At 27.0% G+C, this 18529-nt stretch overlaps 1 protein-coding gene and 1 pseudogene across 1 annotated transcript; both read left to right on the top strand.

Moving 5' to 3' along the window:
• Positions 1–903: 903 nt before the first annotated feature.
• LOC137837568 (heavy metal-associated isoprenylated plant protein 12) lies at positions 904–2410 on the top strand. Its single transcript, XM_068646594.1, has 3 exons — positions 904–1301; positions 1654–1729; positions 1841–2410. Exons 1-3 carry the CDS (start codon positions 1296–1298, stop codon positions 2143–2145), a joined length of 387 nt encoding a protein of 128 aa, XP_068502695.1. The 5' UTR covers positions 904–1295; the 3' UTR covers positions 2146–2410.
• Positions 2411–2882: 472 nt separating this feature from the next.
• On the top strand, positions 2883–17663 carry LOC150028054 (uncharacterized; annotated as a pseudogene).
• The last annotated feature ends 866 nt before the right edge of the window (positions 17664–18529 follow it).

Genomic DNA, 18529 nt, shown 5'->3' with positions numbered 1-18529 from the left:
TACTTAGCGTTGGTGGTCACAAATGAGAAGCACTTGAATGTTCCACGTGGCATTGATCTGGTCAACATGTCAATGACCTGAAAATTAATTAAAAAGAAGGCGAAACCTCTAAGAGGGTGAACCTCAGAAGAAAATAAAAGGTATAATGATGTTAAATAGAATTAAAACCCAAAAATTTGACTTTGGTGGTATAAGAATTGACTTTAAAAATACTTTTGATATTTTTTTCATAATTTAATAATTTTAAATTAAAAATAAAAAAGTTAAGACTTCAAGCATCAATCTGAGTCTCACCACCTTAAAAATATAACAATTAAAAAATAGAAAAAAAAGAAAGAATCATAAATTTATTAGTTAAATTTCTAAATTTAAAAGATATAGATTCAAGAATGTAACCAAATAAGATTTAAAAAGATTACTTTGATATTAAAAAAAATATGTTAATAAAGAAAATTTTAGTGAGTCATAGATAAGTTCTAAAGATGTCTAATTCTGATCCGTTTAAATTTCTGTTTGGATATAGAATTGGAATACGAATTAATTACTCATGATTTTTACTGATCTATATAATTTTATCTCCTAATTATTAAAATAAATAAAACTATTAAAATAGATAAATCATATCAACATGATATAATTTTATTGAAAATAAGTTATATCAAAATGACCATAATTTTAATATATTTGAATAAAAAACAGAATTTTAATATAAATAAATTTTAACTAAAATTGTGTTAAGATAAATATAACTTACACATTTTTTTATCATTTTTAAAAAATTATTATTTTGATAATTAAGAAGTAAAATTGGATCAAATTAGTTAAAGTTCCTATGAATACATAATTCAATCACTTTTTGATGAGTTGAACTGTTCTAAAACAATGAACAAGCTCCAAAACTTTAATCATTGTAGTTCAATAGCATTGAAAGAACTGATGGTGCAGAGGCAGAATGAGAGCTTCAAAGAAATTGAGGGTCAGATTTTCAGGGACACTATCTTGAATTCGTCGATGATGTTTCTTTCGTGGCAATTACAAAACCGAGTATAGACCCGAAAATGACTTTTCGAGTCTAAAACGGGTGTACAATGCTGAATAAATGACCCGACCAAACACTACTTAAAGTTGACTTTGTCTGTATTACCAGTTCTCTTGCTACTATATAAACTACCTTCTGATCTTGAACTTTTCAACAGTTCAATTTGAACAATCTCTTCACCTTCTACAAAACTCCCTCATAAGCCTCTCTCTCCCCACTTTGATTTTCTCCAGAAAGCTCTCATCTTTGAATCACTATGATGGTAAGAATTAGTAACTCTTTCAAGTTTTCTATATTTTCTATAAAAACATTACCATATAAACACTGCATCTCAACTATCTTAGTAACCATGTAAATTCAATTCTTTAATTGTTTTGAGTTTTGCTCTGTTTCCATCCTCAATTTGCAAACATGATTTTCAAAACTGAGTTTAGCTCTCCTTAAGTACTGTTTGATAGTGAAAATTGGTGAGATCAAGTTTCAGAGTTCAAATTGCAAATCTTTCTATTCTTTTTTCCCTTCTACTATTTCAAGTCTTAACTTGTTTTGGAACTTCATGCTTAGAAATGATTACAACAGTATATCCTTAAAGTTGTCTGCATTTTGTCTGACAGAAAATAGTACTAAAGGTGGAACTCTATGATGACAAAATCAAGAAAAAGGCCATGAAAACAGTATCTGGTATTTCGGGTAAGGAATCTCAACATTCAACCATCTTTGCCATGTTAACAACTATCTGTTTTTTCATGCTTTGTTTGTTATTGAAGGGTAAAATTGAATTTTTTGGGGTGATTTTTTCAGGGGTTGAGTCAGTCTCTGTGGACATGAAGAACCAGAAAATGACCGTAACTGGGGATGTTGATTCTGTTAAAGTGGCGATTAAGCTTAAGAAATTTTGCCATGCTGACATACTTTCAGTTGGACCCGCGAAGGAGGAGAAAAAGCCAGACCCCCCGAAAGCACCTGAAAACAAAGATCAAAAGGAGGATTATGCTAAAGCTCTCAAGATGTATGAAGATTACTTTCGCCAACTTAGACAGCAACCATATCCACATTACTATTACAAAACAGTGGAAGAGAATCCAAATGGGTGTGTTATTTGCTAAGTATTGGAATATCATGGAGTTTAATGGATAATAAAAAGGATTAAGAAAAGAGGACAGTGGTTGGAGTTGAAGAAGGGGAGTCATGTTTCTTTTGGAATTTCCATTTTTCTTCTTTTCTCTGTTAAGTTTTGGCCTTAAAGGTTCACAAGAAAACAGAAGTCTGAAGTAGAGAAATATACTATGTACATTATTTTGTTGTGTAATACAGTGTATTCAAAACTTTAGCATGGCTGCTATAGAATTAAGAATTCAGAGTATTACTAAATTGAGGTAAACTGTGTAGAGCCCTTTAAGTCTGTGGTTGGTATTGTTCCTTTTGAGAATGGCAAGCTGTCACCAGAGCAAAAGAGTAGATAAGACAAAACAAAGGTTTTTGAAAGGACATGAGAAATGAAATTAAAATTTAATGGTTGTGTTAGAAATTGTTATTAAGAAGTGAACACTAAATTATAAATCACTTTGATATCATTTTAATCCTAATTAATATTGGAACACATTGAATGACTTTACCCTTTGTTGTTTTGTTGTATCAGTTTCACTGCAATGAAGGAAGAAGAGTACATATGAATGTATAGTAGAATCGAATAACAAAAACAGTGTACATGGTAAAAACAGTATACATGGTTCCTCAGAAAAAAATGAAAACCAAGATAAAGTACAACCTGTCACAATAATTTTTGACAATGACAACATAATTCCATATTTAGCACCATGAATTCTATTCTAAGCTGATTAGGATGAGTATAAAAGTTGAAGAAGACAATAAGACAACATATTTTAGTGGTGCGGGGCCTACAGAGACAAAGTCACAGATGCCGTTAGTGCACATTTTTCCATTCTATTCAATGTTCGTGGGGCAGACAACAGCAGAATTTCCACAGGTATAAAATCAGCGTCGAGTTAGCATTACTACATTAAACAAAAATAAGTGAGATAAATAAACATGTCTTTTTACTTTAGATGAAGAATCATTTAAATACACATTTTTTTTTAAAATCAAATTATGATAAAACTTTAAATTATGATAAAATTATTTTTAGTTTTTATTTTTATTATTATTATTATTATTATATATATATTTAAATATAAATTCATCTGTATTTGTATGAGAGAGACAAAAATTAAAAAACTTATCTACAATTAAAACTGTTTCTATAACTGTTTTAAAGGGAAGAATCAAAATTTTAAAATTAAAAAATTGTTTATTTAATAAAAAAGAATATTAGTTTAAAACAAAAAAAAAAGTAATCAATCTCTCAATTCTTTTCTCAATTCTTTTATCATTTAGATGACAACAAAACAAAATTAACTTATCAGTCTCTCCAATCTCCGGTCACTTAAGTGTGAACAAATAAAATAAAATTTTAAAATTAAAAAATGACTTTATTAACTTCTAAAATTATAAAATTTTCAAATAACCAAAATAAATTAATAAAATAAAATATTAAACAAGAATAAAATAAAATAAAAAACAATTTAAAATAGTTAAAGTGGAGAATTTCTATATAGGTATAAATGATTATATATAATGATTGAATTTAATTATATTATTTCAATAAATAAATTTGAAGTGGAAGTTATTCCAAATATCATAATTGATGTTGGAACCATTTATATAAAGAAAAACACCTAAATTTTCTTAAAAATTTGGATTAGAAATAGTGTTACATGATTTCCATGAGTTAACTCTAGTGAAACAACCCTACACAAATTTATTAAAAAGTGAGATCCCATGACGTGGACAAAAGAAGGAACCTTTGCATGTGACAATAAATCAAAAGCATGTTGATATGTGACCATGGATTTTTCTGATTATGGTATCTATATAGCTCCACCCTTCATCGATGATGAAACTGGTGAATGACAAAGCTTTTATTGGACGTTAACTGAAGAGATTATAAGATTGGAGTATTACAAAATAGCTTACGTCAATATGAGAAAAGGGTGTAGTATGAAGGAAGTGGTGTTCGTCTAAAACACTTAAGCATGAAAGGGACATTGATGGTGGTGCAAATATAAAATGGGTCCAAAGAGAAGTAACTGGACAAAATATCTACCAGATTCAGTTTTCTCATGTTAATTAATTACTTTTAAGATGTTAATATAGATGGGTAGAAACTTGTCCATTAAAAACCAAAAAATTATATTAAATAAAAAGGAAAATTAGCATTTTTTAACCATTGTTTTTTTTATCGACAATAAAAAATCATTGTGAACCACTTTATGGGTGATTCGCATAAAAAAAAAAACTCAAGTCAACTCACTTAACTGGATCCTGAAATCCCACCTAAAAGAATAAATCCTTGGAAAAAACATCAACAAATCAAGGGTCCAAAAAGCCACTTTAATTTGTTTTTTCAATTTTTATCTTCTTACAAAAATTCAGGAAAACTACTTATAAAAGATTACTAAAACTTGATGATGTTCCAAAATATTTATATTTATTAAAAAAAATAAGCGAGACCTATTTCAAGACAACATGCGAGTTTGAACATAAGATTACTAAGGCTGGCTGCAATAATTATATTATTTCAATACAATATATATATATATATATATATACATTTTATTTTCTTTTTATTATTCAAATTCTAGATATTACAAAATATTAAATCTATTTTTTTTCATAAATTAATAGTAATAAAGTGTTGTGGTCTTTTCACATACATTTATTCACCAATCACATGAAATCATAATAAACGCACATAAAAATCATAATAAAAACACATAAATAAGTGAGTTAATATTATAAGATTTACTATAAATTTATATATATATATATATATATAATATTTTTTATCTCACACTGGACACTCTTGAAAAATTAGTACTAAGCATATACTAATAGATTTAGTATCTAGAATTTAGGAATATGTCATTAGGTCCTCTATTCTAGATCACCTACTATATCACAATATAATGTAAGATTTTCTTCAACTTCTCCCTTCTACTAACCTTAATTTATGTGAGTAGGTTATTATTATAGTTAGGATATTATTTTTATTCGATAATGAGTATTAAGTTTAATTCTAATGGTCTCACCTACTATCTTCCTATGGGATTATGATATATTTCTAAGTATCTCACCACAACACCCATAAAAGGACAACAACATTCATAAAAGGGTCACATAAGTACCATATATAATTTGATATCATTTCATGTTCTCATACATATCTTCTTACATATCACATATATGAATATTACAATCCTAAATACATATAAACCTCAATTACATATAAAAAAAACTTATGAAAAAAATGTCGCTTAAGTGAAAGTACTCATTTTTTTTTATCTTGTTCTTTCTTGAGTGAGAATACTTTTTGCTTTAACAACAAGTTGTATCTTGAGTGAAAAACGATAGAAGAGAAAACTTCTCTTTCTCTCTTTTTTTTCTTGAGAAAAATACATAAGCAGTTTACACAACAACTAAAAATTTGTCTAAAACATATTGAAACCCTTTTTTTCTCCCAATTCAATAATTTTTAACAAAGTTTAAACTATTAATTAAGAATCACTAATTCATTAAAACTCATATAACATTAATTAGTTCAACATGACTATTCCAAACTCAAAATCACAATCAAACTTTAACTCAAACAACTACATATAAAATCATTCATTCTACTTATACCATTTCAACTCAAGTATTTATTATAACATACACACCAGCTCCAATTATAACTAATTTAAATACATCATTTGATCAACAACAATTCCAAAATTCAAAAGTTATTGCTACAATCATCCAATTTCTCCTAACTGTTCACTTTCTAAATTTTAATCTTAAATCATCTTCAATCTTTCAATCCAACCCCAAAAATCCAAATATAACTGAATATAAAAAAAACCGGAAATAAATCAGTTATTAACTCTTCCTACTTCTAATCACGTGCTCCTAACAAAAAACTAAAAAATCAAACAAGTCCTAGCTTGTTCTCCTATAACATGATTCATAAATAGAACATATCACTATAATCCTATAACAAAAATATTAAATTATACCCAACTTAGATCTCGTATCCGTGCAGAAAAACCTATACGTGCAAATATTTTTGCATAAAAGTAATATGAGGAAAGAAAAACTTACTCAAAAATGCAATATGATTAGTTTAGATTATTCTAGTTTTTGCTATCTTCTAAACTGTGGTTTTTTATCAAAACAAAATGTGAGAAATAATCTTCAAATCTTAAAGAAAAAAAATACTGAAAATTTAAGAAAAAAAAGTTTAGAGATATGATAATGTTTTGTAAATAAAATAATTAAAACTTTAATTCATATTTTTATATATATATATATATATTAAAATCTTAATATATATATATATATATATTTTTTTTTTATTCATTTCCATCTAACTTGATAAAATTGGGTGTTGTTGGATAACATTAACCCCCCCTCCACGGTGTCGTTTCCTTTTCTTTTTTCTTTCTCCATCTCTCTCAACTTCTATTCTCTTCCTTCTCTTTTAATTTCCTTTCTTAATCTTCATGTATTTTAGAATCTAATTGCACCACATTGTAGCTGATGAGCTAAGGAACATTTCTATCTAATTAGATTTTCAAACAAAGTAAGTTCATTTTTTTTTCTAAAGATCATTTATTCTCTATTTTTCCTCAGGATTTAGTCATTAATCTTGGTGGGGTCAGTTAAGAAGAGTAATCCTCTCAACTTATTCTACTATATAATGATTTTATGTTCTATTTTGGTAACTTGCATTAGCCCTTAAATCTTGAAGCTTATCCAGACTGAGAGGATAAAGTTCTAGAAGTTGCTTAGAAAGAAAACAATTAAGGTAAGGGAAGCTAACTTTAACTTCAATAGTACCCTAAAGTAGAATATCTAAATGTGGAGGGGACATGGTCCCAATACTCAATTTCTCTTGCAGGGATGTTGCTCATTTATATATTATTTTAACTTGTAGAAATATTAGATTTTGATAGTTGGAAGTTAAATATTGTTTTTTATGTTGGAAAGTTTTTTGAATGTTATGAATTTTAAAATGTTATGTGATTGAATGATGAAAATTGTACGAAATTGATGTCATACATTTGGAAAAATGTATGAGTTGTTGTTTGATGCCATTAAGTATGAAAAGTTTATGTTGAACAAAGATCCTCTAACTTCAGTGATGATCTAAGTCATATAAACTAAGATATCAGGTGGTGAGAATTCATACACACCGGGTCCCGGTGTAGACACTTGATATTGGATGTTTGAACTTACCCTGATCCTTTCTCTTGGATTCGCTAGTAATATTTGGATTAGGTGTTAGTCTTTAGTAGGGGCATACTTAATAAGTCTTCCAGAAGACGATGGATTCATATGTAGTCAGTGGGATTGTAATGAAATCCAATGATTGTGATTGAAAATAGATCCATGCGTGGTTTATATGAATGGTGGAATTGGTATTAAAATTTTATATGACAATATTTAAAGAAATGTTTATAAATGATTAGTTTGATTGGTTCTTTTTGCATGAATTAGATATGTTATGGAATTTCTTTTCATTAGCTTATCTTTGTTTTTCTTGTTATGTTCGAACTGTGATGAATGTACTACGTACACGAGCATATGATCATACTGGTGATAGAGGGTCTGAAGAGCTTTAGGGTGTTGTTTTGAAACTTATATTATAAATATTTGTATTTCTATAAGCTCTAATAATGTATTAGAAATGTTTTAAAAAATTCTAAGCTTGTACAGAAATATGTAGAACTTATATTGTAATAGTCAGATGTATTTTTTAGGTGTTACACGATACAAGTTTGATTCAAGTTTAATATTCAAACCAACTTGTTATATTGATTCAATTTAAAATTATAACTATTTTACATAACTTATTTCTTTATTTTATAAGAAAATAAAATCATATATATAGAGAATATTAAATTATGGATCAATCTAGTTCATAGCTTACATTTGATTCATTTTATTTAGCAAGGTTGAATTTTAAGCTAAGTTGGAGTCATTTGGTTCATTAAACAAAATGGTCAAATCAAGTTTTGAATTATGTTAAATTGAGTCATATCAATAATAAATTTATATGATATTGTTTTGTTTGGTTTTTTATGTTTTGTATGGTGAGAAGTGAAAACAAAATATAATTCTAATTCTAATTTTTTTTATATTTAATTATTGTTAATATTATTTTACTATGTAAAAAAGATTTTAAAAAGTAGACTCTATAATTAATCACGAGAATGTTGGAAACAATAAAATAACTACAAAACCACAGTGTAATTTATTATATGTATAACATAATAACTATGTTGTACCGAGTTTCAATTATTTTTACATATTATATGAAGAAAGATAAAGAAGTATTGAGAATTTTTACCAATTTATTTTCTCAATGAATATTATTTTAAATAATTAAAGTCAAAATTTCATTAAGAATTGTTGAAAGTTCCATCAAACCATGGATAGGTTCACTGTCTTAGTCTTCTTCCTTCCAAAAAAAGTCATTTCAGAAGTTTTATTATTTCAAAACTCAAAGACTACACGGTTTCAAAATTTCTTGCATGTCATTTTAATCACAATTTTTATGTTTTTGGCATTATATTATTTGCATCCAAACCAATTTTCTCTACCTTTCTTTTTCCCCTACATTGTTTGTCATATTTTTCATTTTATTTTTCTTTCTTTATTACTATGTATAAAAAAAATGTTAGTGGTTGATGTCTTCCCTTTTTCTAACGGGTCAACTTATATATATTACTCACTTCCTTTTGCAACTTTTTAAAAAAAAGTAAGCAGAAATTGTAAAACAAAAATATTATAATAGAAAATATCATTTTAAGTTTAGACTTATGAAATTTTTTTTTTTTTGAACTTATGTAAATAAATGTAAAATATTATTTTGTTATAATTTAATAATTTTTGCAATTATTTAGGATTTTAATAAAAAAATAATATTAAAAAAATAAAGAAATCTTTTTAAATATTTTCTTTATTATATTGGAAAGGTAAAAACTATTTGAAATGATTATTAAAAAATATTTTATGTTATAAATTTGGTGATAAAGGTTGAAAATAATTAATAATAACTATAGAGTTAAAATTTAATTTTAAAATTATAAAAATAAAAAATTATTTATAATTTTCATGAAATAATTATTTAATTTAATTTAATTTTATATATTTACTGAAATATAATAATAAAATTATGTAATAATTTTTTGAAAAGAAATTATATATAAAAAAATATATATCTTTAATATTTAAGAAAGATAAATTTATTTACAAACCATTATAATAATAACAAATTTTATTCTCAATGATATTACAAAACCATAATTAAAATTACACTCTACTTTTTCTAAAATTTATTTAAAATATTTTTGATTTTGTTCTTTCTTCCAAATTAGTCTCAAAATTTTATTTGATCACTTTAAATTATTTTTCTATATTATAATTTTTTTTTTAAATTTCCTTATATTTTTTTTTTTAAAAAAAATTAAAAAGGAAAAACAGGTTAAAACTCTGTTTTCGATTAGCTGAATTTCAATCTGTTTTTTAGTATCAGGAATTACCATACATAATTGAAAATTCGATTATCAGAAAGTGAATTCTAAAGTTTGAAACTAAATAAGTACACTTTAGAAAATAAAGTGAGGATAGTTGGAGATTTTTTTTTAATTTGGTTTATTGTGGAAAAAATACCTCGCATCTCACAATTATTGTTTTTTTTAATTGAATTAAACTATATTACATTTTTAATAGCATAATTATTAGTTACTTTTAAATTATTTTATGTATATATGTTTTGTCGTTTTCATCTTTGAAATATGAGCTTACGATGATGTTGACACATAGTAGTTTCGAATTAATGGAATATAAAAAAAGTAAACTAATTGATAATTAATAAGAGATAATTTCTTAAAGTAAAAATACATGGAAATAGATTGTTAACAGAAAAAGTACTATAATAATTATTTTAATTAAAAATTACAATAATAAAGTAATAACTTTTAGTGTTAATATATCACTGTTATAATTAAACCTTTGGTCATGTTTCAACAGGTTCTGTCTTTTGACCATTTTTACGAGTCATTTATGATGAAATCTTGTCGTAGCATCTCATCCGTCAATTTTTATATATATTTTTTTAGTATAAAATTTTATTTTAAGGCCAAATTTTGGAATGTTCTGAACTATAGAAAGAAATTGATTTTAATGTTTTGGCCTTTTCAGTTTTCAGATAATTTTTCATTGCAAAAAGTCTAATTCTTTTATGTAAAATCATGCACTTACCTAAATAATTTGTATTTAATTCCAAGAAATATGATATTATACATATCAATAAGTTGTTGTTTTTGTTCTTAGTGATATTCATCTTGTTTGAGTTTGAGTTTTGTGAATAAAAAAATGTGATTAAAATAATTTTAGTTAAAAGTAGTGAATTCGGTTTTCCAATAAATATTGATACAGGTAGTGAATATTGTATATAATAATATAATTACTCAAAATTTATTTATAAAAAAAAAACTAAAAACAAAATATAATAATTAAAAAAATGTAAGCACTGATTATTGAAAATAAATAACAGCGTGCAGGATAATTGAATATTTTAATTCATGTCTTTTCTTCCAACAACCTTGATTTCTTTTTGCCAACAACAATGAATACCAATTCAATTCAACATTCTCTCATTAATTTATCCCAAAAACAGTGCAATTATTTATTTAATTTTACCACAATCTCAAACAAAACCATCCAAAATTAATGTACTAATTAATAGAGAACTTGTCAACATTAAAACCTAACCCTAGGTTAAATTCTAATCACAAGCTATTAGTAATCACAAGTTAAACAAATAAACTAAAATTTCATCTTAAGTTTAAACTTTATTCAAACTTATAAAATTATATTAATGAGATAAAATTTTACATTTATTATATATATTATAATATAATTATAGAAGACTATGTCTAGATATGAGAAAGAGTCAAAGATTTTGGTTGCGAAAGGTCCACGTAGCAGCTGTTCTGAGTCTTCTTTTTTCCCTTAATATAATATAATCTAACCATTTTCTTTTTCAAATAACACATCACTGTCCAAGTGGACTCTCAAATTTCTTTCATATCCTCATTTAATAATAATCTTATCACTTTTCAGCCTTTTTCATAATATTTTTATCACCACCACAAACGAAATGTATACATATTCTAGAATATCTCACACACACACACATATATATATAATTTAATTTTTTCTTTAATACATAAAATTATCTTAAAAGTATCTAAAACACATGATTATTTAAACAAGTTATTTATTTGAAATTTGTAGGCTTGTATTAAGCAATCTACTAAATAATTATTCTTCCAAAATTCATAACTAAATTAAATGGTACCAGTCACCTATTCACAATTTCAAAATAAAGAAATGATACACGTGTATATAATACATAATTTTATTGATACAGTGGTTAAAAATTTTAATATATTTAAAAATAAATATTTTTTATAATATATAAGTGAATGTAAATTTTATTTTATAAATTAGTTTTATACAAATAAATTAAACTTAAAAAACTAAGTATACAACACTACAATAAAATCATGAAATGGAAACTAAATTTAGAGACAAAAAAATAATTAGTTGATATAATGACTAAATTAGAGACCATTTTAAAAACTAAAAAAAAATAGTTTCTAAATTAGTTTCTATTATTATTAAATAGTTTTTAAATTAGTATCTAATTGGCTACCAATGTTTTAACTATCAATTATTTAGATTCTAAATTTGGTAGCAAAAATCTTGATAGCTAATTAGATATCAATTTTGAAACCATTTAACAATAATATAAACTAATTTAAAAATCAATTTTTTTAATTTATAAAATGATATCTAATTTAGTGACTATAACAAGTAATTGTTTTTTTTCTTTTAAAATTAATTTCTATTATTTGATGATGTTTTATTATATGTCATTTACTTGGTGAAATATCCTCTCGTCATCAACTTATATTATTATACAATAAAAATGATGAATTGGAACTATATTGGTCGGTGTGAAAGTGTTGGATGCTACGGGAATATGTGACTTTTCTTGCTTATATTATTTAGGTAGAGGAAAGTAACATTCAATCTATCTTCAAACCTTCAACTTTCTTTAAATGGCTAGGTTATGTACGTATCAAGTTGATGATTGAATTTTTTTCTCCTGTATCAGATGTTAAAGTTAGTAAAATTCTTAAGACGTAGAAAAAAAGCTTTACTAAAATTAATTTAAAATATTTTTAGAAAAAATTAATTATTTAAAAATAGATTTAAACCTAATTCAAAATTTACAAAATCACTTTGATATTTTTTAGGTGGTCAAATATGGCTAGCTAGTTGGGATAAATCTTTAATACATTATATCAAGTTAAAAAGTGAATTTAAGTTTAATTTAAGCCCACAAAATAAACTTAATAAGACTATACACTACAAGAAAAACATGAAATAGAAACCAATTGTAGAAAGAAAAAAAATTAGTTGTTATAATAACTAAATTAGAGACCATTTTAGAAACTAATTAGCAACCAAGATTATTTAGTTTCTAAATTTGGTAGAAAAACTTTGGTTGCTAATTAAATATAAATTTAGAAACCATTTAACAATAATAGAAACTAATTTAGAAATAAAAAAAAATTAATATCTAAAATGGTCTCTAATTTAGTCACTATAACAACTAATTATTCATGATTTTTTTATAGTGATATATATATATATATATATATATATATATATATATATATATATCAATTTAAGGAATTTACTTTAATCGTTTTCTAAACTTATGTAATTAATTATATTTCACTTGTATATATTTATCTCACATATAATGAAAATACATGTGATTTAATATTAATTTATCAAATCACTTTTTATAATGATTTTGTGATTTTTTTGGTTGCATCATGCCAAATAGCTAGTAAAAACATGTCTTTTTTTCTCCAACACTATTGATTTGGAGAATCCTTATTATATTTATTCTTTAGATAATCCTAGCTAAACACTTGTGAGTGATGTTCTTATGGTGTCAACAGTTACAATCCATAGGATTTTGGCATTGTCGATTTAGTCATGAGAATGGCTTTAAAGGGCAAAAACAAATTTTGTTATATTGATCACTCGTTACTCGTTCATCTTCTCATAAGGATTATCATCGTTGGTTACGTCATGGATTCTTAACTCCATTGATCGCTCTTTGGCCCATATTGTGCTTATGTTGAATATGCCACTGCTGTTTGGGCAAATTTAAAGCCTGGTTATCTTCAAACATTGGGCCTTATATATATAAACTGTTTTTTCCTGCACCACCATATCTTCTTCTGCCACCTCCATACACAACATGAAAATACATTTTTATCCCTCTCGTGTCACCCCCATAGAATAGCTTTCAGATTATGTAATCTGGAAACGCATTTGAAAAAAAACTTCCGAATCACATAATCCAGAAGCTAAAAAAAACTTCCGGATTATATAATCCGGAAAGTAATCATGCATTTGAAAAAAGACTTCCGGATTATGTAATCCGAAAGCTAATTACAAATTTGAAAAATAACTTCTAGATTATGTAATCCAAAATATTACAGAGAGACATTTTTTAAAATACGAAAATTTATGGAGGTGAGAGAAGAAGGTATGGAGGTGCAGGAAGAAACAGTCATATATATATATATATATATATATATATATATATATGTATATATATATACACACACGAGATTGAGAAAAAATTTGGGTTGTTTCTTCCTGCACCCCTACATTTATTAAAATATCAAGATTAGTCTTGTTATTTTTATTTGAAAAGGCATCATTATGGGGTTTATAGGTTTTCAAAATGTGGGTTCCGCGAAATGTATGGATTGGTTGATCTGGAATGTATTTTTTTTTTTACTTATGGATTGGTGAATCCGAAATACATTTTTTGACTTATAAATTGGTGAATCCGGAATGCGTTTTTTGACTTATGAATTGGTGGATCCCGAATGTATTTTTAGACTTATGGATTGGTGAATCCAAAATGCATTTTTTGACTTATGGATTGGTGGATCCGGAATGTATTTTTTGATTTTTGATGTTTGGTTGTGGTTTTCAATAATTTGTTGGAATTTCATGGTAAGATGTAAATTTGTAGAAGTATCGACAATGACGAAGGATTTGTTGAACTTCATTATTAATCAATTTAAGGACTCATTGGAAAAAATAAACATAAACGTTCTTATGCAATCGCCAAAGTTTGGTCTTCATATGTAGTTATGAGGTTGTAATCGAATTCATAAATTAATATCTAAACATAAATTGTGTCTATTATTAATGTGAAAGAACAAATTCACTCATGATTGTGTAAGAACTAATTCCATTACCCTTTAAAATAATAATGTAAACAATGTGTAGCTTCATCAAATTACAAAACAAAAATACAACTAAAAACATAAAAGATATAAATAATCATCGACGTCCATGTCATTGTTTGTGAACATACACACACATCATACAAATTGGCCACATGGTTTTCAAAGTTGTCAACATCTACTTTAATATTATACTTTGGGTGTTTCTTCGGTACTCCGTCAATATTTTACAATCCAGTGGATGGGTCACTGTTGTCAGCTTATTGATTTATGAATTCAATAACAACCCCATAACTACATATGAAGACCAAGCTTTGGCGATTGGATATAAATGTTTATGTTTTCCAATGAGTCTTAAAATCGATTAATAGTAACACTAGTACAAAGCAATGCTTTAACGACGGTTAAAAAGGCATATAAAGATGATTTTGGAACCGTTGTTATTGTGGATGCCGTTATAAATCAGTTATTTATAGAGAGTTCTAGAACCGTCATTATAAACCACATTAACGATACGTGAAAAAATTGTCGTTATTTCGCCAAAATAAATGAAAAATAAAATAAAAATGTACTTATAACAAAAGTTCTAGACTGGAATCGTTGTTATAACCCTAAAAAACATACTTTTAAAGATGGTTTCATGTTATAAATGTATTTTTTTTAATATATTTTATTATTATATATTCTCTAATCTTGCATAAAATATCAAATTTCCAAAACAATAATGAATGTAATATCATAATTTAAATATGAAAGTCTACAAAAAATTCTATAAATATATGAAAAAGTTTTATGTCATTTTAAAGTGTTATACATTCTAAAGTGTTATACATGGTTACCTTACGGTGCATCCAAGTGAGTTTCTTTGCATTTGCACTTGTACTTCTCCTCCCACTCAATATGTTATATCTAGAATAAGCACCGAAATAATAAGATTTTATGTTAGAACACACACATAACATTATGTAATGTAATGTATGAGTAATAAATTTGTGAATGTAATGTTATCATAATGGTTTGATAAACTCTAATTTATACTAGGAAACATCATGCAAAATTTCAGAATTTTATCACAAGTGTGAGTATGAGAACTAAAACCTCAAAATACTTGAAAAATACCTAAATAGTACTAAAAAAATAAAAAAAATAATAGTAAACGGTGGATTTTTTTGGAATTTTGGTGGATCACAATCTCCTTCGGAATTGGTCACGTGATTCGTTACCTGGTTTCGAGCAACTTTCATTTTTTACGTGCTTCCATCTGACTTTTATGTCAAAAGTTATGGCCATTTGAATTTTTTTCACACTAATTTTTTGCAACTCCAAATCTATCACTATTCTTTTCAATGTCAGGACTTCTTCATCAAATATCCACCAAATGAAGTTTCCACAAACCCTAACTATTAACTAATCAACACATAATTCAAAATATTTATTAAAAAAATTAAAATCCTAAACCCTAAAAATACTCACCTTCTATAGTGGAGTGTTGAGTGCAGCCAAATCCACAGTGGCGATGTGTGGGCATGCGAAGGTGAAAGGTTGTGTGCACATTGTCGAAGGTCAAACACCCTTTGACTCAGAATCAACACGTTGCATACACAAATTTATTTAAAAAAAAGTAAAGAGTATTAAAACCCTAACCGTAATAAAAAAATATTAAAACACTAACCTGACGAGAAAAAGTCGTGCGGACAAGAGATGGTAAGGCAGGGTAAGACTAGCGACAAGGCAACACAACGGTGGTAGCAGGCGATTGCAGGAGGAAGGGAGGCACGCGGCGGTGGTAGCATGTAGTTGTAGGAGAAAGGGATGCATGCGGTGCAACCTTAGGATTGGTCGCACGGTACGAGCTTAAGGTGCGACGAGTTTGAGGGTGAGTGGTGCAGTCGGACGTGCGATGAAGGTGAAGATGAAGGTGAAGGTGAGGGGAGAGACAAAAATAAGATAAGTGAGAGTGCACAAGGTGGAGAGAATTGTCGCAGTTTACACCGAAACACATATATAACAACGGTTTAGGTGAGAATCGTCGTTAAAAACACCAAAAATTTTGTGAAAAATTACAAAAATATCACTGCCTCTTTTATAACGACTGTTCTTTATGAACCGTCTTTATACGGAGTCGTAGAATTCGAATTTTGTATTAGTGTAAAGTTCAACAAATCCTTCAGTATTGTTCATACTTTTACAAATTAACATTTTACCATGAAATTCCAACAAATTATTGAAAACCACAACCAAACATCAAAAGTTAAAAAATCTATTTCGGATCTATCAATCCATAAGTCAAAAAAATACATTCCGGATCCACCAATCCATAAGTCAAAAAATACATTATGGATTCACCAGTCCATAAGTAAAAAAATGCATTCTGGATTCGCTAATCCATAAGTAAAAAAAAAATGCATTTCAGATCCACCAATCCATAAATATCCTGGAACTCAAATTTCTGAAATCTACAAACACTATAATGGTGCCTTTTCAAATAAAAATGACAAGGCTAGTTTTGGTACTTTAAAAAATGTAGGGGTGCTGGAAGGAAGACCCAAAATCTTGTTGTTTTGAAGCAACAAGATTGTTCCATTTCATAATACTTCAATCAACTTTGTTGCCTTTGTGCTGAATTATCCCTTATTATTCTTCACCAAATTATATTTGCAATAGTTGTACATGTGGAACCAAGCAAGCTTATATTCCTAACAATACAAATGACGTCTCATGCAATTTTTAATGGGACTCAATGAAACCTTTATTCAACCACGAAGTCAATTGCTTCTTCCTACATCATTTCCAGATGTTACTCATGATTACTCTCTCCTCCTTCAAGATGAGGCTCAAAGGACTCTTCACTAGCTTCTAAGTGAACAACACTTCAAAATCCAAACAGGATCTTCCGAAATCGCTTGAATGTTATCGGTCAAATATGTCTCCTTTCATAATCATATTAAATTTGCACATTGTGGCATCTTTTGTCACATAGAACAAAAGTGTTTTAAATTTCATGGATATCTGCCAGGGCACAATACTACAATAAGGGTAATACACTTGTACAACAAACATTTTTTGTTTTCCACTCCAACAATGCTACAAACTATTTTGTACTTGTAGAATCAATTAAACAATTTTTTCAATTATTAAACGAGGAAAAACAACTTAAAGTTAATTAATCTCACAAATGAGTGTCTACCATTTTTTTCCCTTTGTATGCTTACTGAATGGTTCATTGATACTTGTGCAACATATCATGTTTCTTTCAATATCCCATCTTTTCATAACTCACATCCATTCACACTCCTTCAATATCTTTATCTTCTATTAATCCAAACTCTAATGAATCCACACCTATTTTTGATCCTCCTATAACAGTTAATCCTTAACAAAGACGATCACAATGTGTCACAAAACCTCTAAATCACTAAGTTGAGATTACTTATGCAATATGACCTTTACTCAATCTTCTTCATCGTCATCAAGTACACAACATTCCATATTAGACTATTTGTGCTCAAATACATACTCACATGACCTTCTTCATTTTATTAATTCTATTCTAAAGCAAAATGAACCCGCCTCATATATTGTTTGCAAAGATCCACATTGGAGAAAGGCTATGGAGGATAAGATAAATGCTTTGAAGGCTAACGATACTTGGACTTTATAGCCTTTTCCTCTTGGTAAAATAGTGATAGGTTGTAAATGGGTGTATCGTATTAAATATAATTATGATGGTTCAATTGAAAGGTTCAAATCATGCTTGGTGGTTAAAGGTTTCTCATAGCTAGAAAGATTTTATTTTATTGAAATTTTTGCTCCTGTTACAAAATTAACCATTGTGAGAAAAATTATTAGTGTTGCAACAAAAAAAGATTGAGCAACTCATCTTCTGGATGTTTCAAATGCCTACGTGGAAAATTATAGGAGGAAGAAGTTTATATGCATCTTCCTCCTGGATTCCATAAACAAGGGAGAATTGAGTTTGTCGACTTTAACAAGTTAATTTATAGATTAAAACAGGCACCTCACATATGGTTTA

The sequence above is a fragment of the Phaseolus vulgaris genome, chromosome 4, assembly GCF_051622355.1.
Source record: "Phaseolus vulgaris cultivar YP4 chromosome 4, ASM5162235v1, whole genome shotgun sequence".
In the NCBI taxonomy this organism is placed as follows: Eukaryota; Viridiplantae; Streptophyta; class Magnoliopsida; order Fabales; family Fabaceae; genus Phaseolus; species Phaseolus vulgaris.
This window is presented reverse-complemented; position numbering and strand designations above follow the sequence as displayed.